The sequence below is a fragment of the Ostrea edulis genome, chromosome 2 (assembly GCF_947568905.1).
Source record: "Ostrea edulis chromosome 2, xbOstEdul1.1, whole genome shotgun sequence".
In the NCBI taxonomy this organism is placed as follows: domain Eukaryota; kingdom Metazoa; phylum Mollusca; class Bivalvia; order Ostreida; family Ostreidae; genus Ostrea; species Ostrea edulis.
The window spans coordinates 34,283,292-34,288,916 of record NC_079165.1 but is presented as its reverse complement, the minus strand read 5'-3'; the positions used below and the strand labels follow the sequence as shown (position 1 = coordinate 34,288,916).

The 5,625-nt window shown below is 39.2% G+C and overlaps 1 protein-coding gene across 1 annotated transcript; it reads right to left on the bottom strand.

The window, feature by feature from the left end:
* Positions 1-3,179: 3,179 nt before the first annotated feature.
* LOC130051433 (uncharacterized) lies at positions 3,180-4,148 on the bottom strand. The gene is made up of 2 exons (XM_056153364.1): positions 3,764-4,148; positions 3,180-3,673 (listed from the first exon to the last, which is right to left on the bottom strand). Exons 1-2 carry the CDS (start codon positions 4,146-4,148, stop codon positions 3,180-3,182), a joined length of 879 nt encoding a protein of 292 aa, XP_056009339.1.
* Positions 4,149-5,625: the final 1,477 nt, after the last annotated feature.

Genomic DNA, 5,625 nt, shown 5'->3' with positions numbered 1-5,625 from the left:
TGAAGTGTGCCAATTATAATGGTAAACTTGGTTCTATATTATTCTTCACTAGAAATCTACACAATGAATTCAGTCTCATTACCTTCAAGCTCAGCTAGTCCAATTAAAAAGGTGGCAGAATCTTGATTACGTGTATGTGCAAAGCCCAGGCTAGAAACTGTGTGAAATATTGGGGAGATGGGTTGATGATTTACCTGGCCTTATCTTTATACATTGTATGTTTTATGAAAGTGAGTGTTACTGACTAAATTATATTGCTGGAAAAATGAATTTCCAAAGGGCTACAACTCGTGTAAAATTGGGTCAACTCTGAAAAATGTAGAAGGTGATCTGTATATAGTTGTTTACCTCAACACACAAAGGGAAAAATCATGCAGAAGTGAGTATTTATGCAAAAGGGCAATAACTGTGTAAAACTTGGTCAGTTAGAATGTCTTCATTAGAAAGCTACACAAGTTTCATATTGATATCACAAAAAATAAAGAAACAAGCAAACTCGCTTAATTATTCATGTACTCACTTCAAGTGAGGAAAACAATATTTTATGCAAGACGGGTGGACCATTACTAAAGTTTAACTTGATCTACATTGTAGTTAATTATCATAAGGAGGCCACACAAAAAGTTTCACACTGATAATGAAATAATGTAATTCAGTGAATTTAATTGATTTGTGCTTTTTGCAAAGTTTCAGTATAACTAATTATAAATTACAATATTAGAGATCTTGAGAGATCATTTAATTCCTATGGGCCTCAATGATGTGAAGGAAATTGTAATAAACTCATCATCAAAGTTATGTCATCTTGACCCCCTACCAACTTGGTCGGTGAAGCAGTATTGCAAGTTTCCTTTCATTATGGTGTCTTGAGATCTTATCAATGCTTCATATTACGAGAGGCTGGAGTTCATTCACAGAAACAGGCAATCATTTGACTGAACAGCTCAGGAAGGGATAAAAAAAATACCAGTCAGTGTGAAACTTTACTTTTTGTATCTAAAGTGATCAATTTGACTGCTTGATGTCCAGAAATCAAGATTTTCTGAAATATAATGCATTTTTATGTGACCAACTTAGCTCCACCCTATAGGGCCAGAAAAGAGGGGCCATGTGGATTTCAGTTTTGGTAAAGGGCCCCGTGAATCATGCCAATAATTTGACTGCTTGATGTCCAAAAGTAAAGACCAAAGTTTTCTAAGATATAATGCATTATTATCCCCTTGCAATTTATTGTGAGAGTGGATATACATGTAGTAGCGGGACTGTTCGTGTGTGGGCGAGTATATGCGCAACACTTGACATAGTCACTCTACAAGCCACATTTTTCGCTCATTTGATTTCATACTTCACATATAGCTTTAATTGTTATCAAGAACCTGTTGATTTTATGGTCAAACGGTCATAGGTAAAGGTCATTTACAGGACTTCATAGAAAAAGCTTGTAGACACTCTGTAGGCTTTATTCCTTGTGTAACGTGCAACAGTCACCCATCCAAGTACTGATAACGCTCGCCACGAATGCTTAATTTGTGTGATCAATAAAGCGATTTTACCACATCACTAGAAAAGCTAGCTCTCTAGCGAGGCAGTAAAAACTTTCTATATACCATTTTCTAAATTTCCCCCGCCCAGGGAAACTTTGTCCCGAAGCTTAGTGCGAGTTCTCTCCAAATGTTTGGCACCTCTTCGGCAACAGTATCAATCGTTCCCGACATCAGCCACCATAGTCCACGCACAAAACCACATCCTTATAAAGTTCCAAAGAGACTCTACCTGAGTCAGGTCTACCACCAAACACCAGAGTCACTACACTGCCACCATTTTGTAACATGTAGCTGTCACCCATCCAAGGGCTGATCATGCTCGTCGTTGCTTATAACTTGTGTAATCGAGAGACTATACCACATCATTAGAAAAACTAGTTCCCTCTATACTGTCCGCTACACTTGCTTGATTTCATACTTCACATGTAGCTTGTTATCAAGAGAAAGACTCTATTGATTTTGAGGTCAAAGGTCAAGGCCACTACTTCATTGAAAACACTTACATTTACTGATTGCCTACATTGTGTAGGGATGCCCCACTTTGCAGAGCTGCTAGCTCTTGTTAGCTCCATCCTAGGGCTTAAACCCTGAACCCAGGGGTCATAATAAATTCAACAGCTTTGGTAAAGATCGAACTCATTGCGCATTATAATTATGACAACAGTTTGATTGCTTAATTGATGTCCAAAAAGTAAAGAATATTTTGTGAGATACAATGAATTTTCAATATTTGGCCAACTTAGCCCCACCCTGAACTCTGGGGTCGATGATGAATTTCTCATTTTGAAAAAGGGCTCACTGCTTACAATCATGCTAATAGTTTGACTGCTCGATGTCCAAGTGTAAATAAGATATTTGAAAATTACATTTGAATTATGATTTTCGTGTTTTGGGCCATACAATGTACGTATACCTCTCACTGGCCTCAGAATCAACAAAATTCACAATTTTTGTTCCACTTCACCCATAGATTTATACACCAAAATTGGTCCAGCCATTGCAGAGAAGCTGCAAATGTTCAAAAGTTTGCAACCAACACACAACTACAGATAAAATATTAGAGAAGTAGGTCACCTGATTAACTTGGATGACCTAATAAAAATCCTTCTACATTATCTGGAATTCTCATTTGACATTTCTGACACTGCATTGTCAAGGATGACATCATGTCTGTACAACAGGATGCAACACGTACCCCTCATGATGCTAAAAGTGGTGAAGACTTGGGGTATATTTCCATAGACATTCCGTATGGAGAAGCAGTGCAATAGTGTTGTTCAGTCATGTTGCCTTCAAATTCGAAGGATAGGCCAAAAAATTTGAAGGATAGGCCAAACTCAACTGTTTATTACCATTCACACGTGTGGAATTCTAGTGAATTCTCTAATAACAACACACGATAACAATCGAGGAGTTTCAATATCATCATCATCGGCATTTTGATTAACGTGCAGGATTAGGTGCATCTTCCACAGCAGTGGACTCCCTTCCAGGTAACTGGCTTGCTGCACGGATGGCAGACCTAACATTTGACTTCCAGGCATCTCTGTCCAATGGGTTGACATCACGAAGTCCCCACTCACGCTGGTCTTTTTCTAGCTGTGCTTTCCAGGTCATCTTTGGTCTCCCTGGTTGTCATCCTCCCTCTTTTTTCATATTAAAGACATTATTGATTGCGCCACTGGATCTAGCAACGTGCCCAAACCAGCGTAGCCTCTTCTCCCGCAGGATAGCATCGAGGTCATCGATCCCAAGTCGTGCCAGTAGCTCGCTTGATCTGACACTAGCCATGTCTTCTGGCTTTACCCTGCAAATCTGTCTGACCATAGCTCTGTCATTTCGTCGTAGGCGAAGGAGGTCTGGTTTTGGCAAGGGCCACGTCTCACTTGCATACAGCATCGCGCTACGCACATATGTGCTGTACAAACTGCCACAGGTCTTATAGGAAAGATGACGGGAAGAGAGGACAGGCAGCAGTTCCCTGAATTTATTCCAGGCCGTCTTCACATGAGTGATCGTTGAGAGCACACATCCTCCAGCCGCAGACAGCATGTCACCCAAGTAGCAGAAAGAAACTACTACCTCTAGCTTGTCTGTTCCAACCTGAACTTCCTTCTGTGGCCTCCCATCTATTGGTTGAGCAGTTCCCAGGCATCAAGGGCAGCAGTAATTGGGATCCTCTTTCAAGTGCTTAAGGCTGCTGCACTTCTTATGCTTACATCCCTTGCAGTGTATACTGTTGCTGCCTACACCGGTACGGCACACGGCACATGGGAATTCGCCCGAGCTCTGCAGAAGATCCAAGCCTGTGCCACAGATCATGATTTTCTTGGCATTGACTCTGAGTCCCTTCCTCTCCATTGCCTCCTTCCAGGTCAACAGTCTCCTGACACATTCTTCCAGGGAATTTGAAATGATGACAAGGTCATCGGCATAAAGGTCCTCCCAGGGCACTCCTGCTCGAAACTCACATGACAGGGCCTCAAGGACGATGATAAAGAGCAGTGGGCTAAGCACAGATCCCTGATGTACACCGACCTTCACCTCAAACTCATCGGTGAGACCATCACCAACCCGTAAGCTACTCCGCGCATTCTCGTACATACTCTGCACCAGCTTCACAATCCATTCCTTGACACCAAGTTTTCTCAGCGCCCACCAAATCACTTGTCGCGGTACTCTGTCAAAAGTTTTCTCTAGATGTACATGTACAGAACAATGCTGCTCAACTCACTACAAGGACAAAGAAGACAAACCATTATTCTGTGTGACCTTCATTGGCTTCCAGTGAAATGTCAATACCAGCTGCTTCTTTGTGTATACAAGGCTCTCCGTGGACTAGCACCAAACGATATCATGGAATTTATCTAGTGTTATGTCCCGACCAGTTCCCTGCACTCAGAAATGTCCATGTTGTTAAACTCCATCCAATCAGACAAAAACGTGTGGTGAACGACACTTTAACAAGGCAGTTCCAATGCTTTGGAATTCATTCCCATTCCATTTGAGGGACTCAAAAACACCAATTTAAAAGCAATCTTAAAACATCTCTCATTACCTGTGCTTTAAATTTCTGACTTGTCAAAGTATAATCATGCATTACAAGTTTTAGGTGTTTAAATCTTCCTAATGATGGCATATTCGAATCTTAGTTTATTTCCTTTCCATCTGTAATTTTAATGTTTGTTTCATATTATGCTGTATAGTGCCTGAAGGTAACTTTGTTAAATACAAATCATTTTATTGCATTGTATATAGTCTGGAAGGTGTTTCTTTCCATATATAACCTTGACCTTTGACAAGAAAAAACAATATGTCGGGCCAAAAAAACCCAATTTTTAGTTTCTCTGGCCAAAAATTTCAACATTTAATGAGGAAGGCAGTATTCTTAAAATTTAATTTTTAGCTGTGGTACAAATTACTCTTTTTCACATATAAGCATTTTATATAGAAGTATTGAATGGATATCGTTTTTTTTTTAACACTTTCCCCAAATCACTTGCTAAAAAGAGCAAGCAATGTTTATAAAATATTATGCATAGAATAATGTTTTTTTTTAACACTTTCCCCAAATCACTTGCTAAAAAGAGCAAGCAATGTTTATAAAATATTATGCATAGAATAATCATTTTACCAAATATGAACTTCTAATTTCATAAAACACTTCAGAATCTGTATAAAATGGTGGGGAGAAAAAAATTGGGATTCTCCCCTTTAAATATGTCAAAAAAATTACCCGTAGTCAATTTCAGCCATATGTGACGGTGCTTTAGAGTCTACAGCTTTTGTTTTTTTTGGCCTCATCCTCAAGTCATGCTGACTTTTTATGTGAAGTTTCAGTGCTAACACTGAAGAATATTAGATATCATATGGAAACAATGTCTTTCCAAGTGATTGTGATTATTTGACTTTAAAAACAAAAGGGTCGTCTTTAAGTCATGCAAACACTACCAGTATTTAAAATATCTGAAAACCATTTTCCTCTAATCTGGACTAGATCATTATCCAAAGTGTATGGGTAAATATAACATACAGCGCAAACTTCCTTGCAAACTGTTAAATAAAAACTTGAATGCTCAAC

What these genes read in the sequence shown, in the direction of transcription:
- LOC130051433 (XM_056153364.1), bottom strand. Translation starts at nt 4,148, where the DNA reads ATGTACGAGAATGCGCGGAGTAGCTTACGGGTTGGTGATGGTCTCACC. An exon ending in CAGTATACACTGCAAGGGAT is followed by an intron (nt 3,674 to 3,763) that starts GTAAGCATAAGA and finishes CTCAACCAATAG; the next exon opens with ATGGGAGGCCACAGAAGGAA.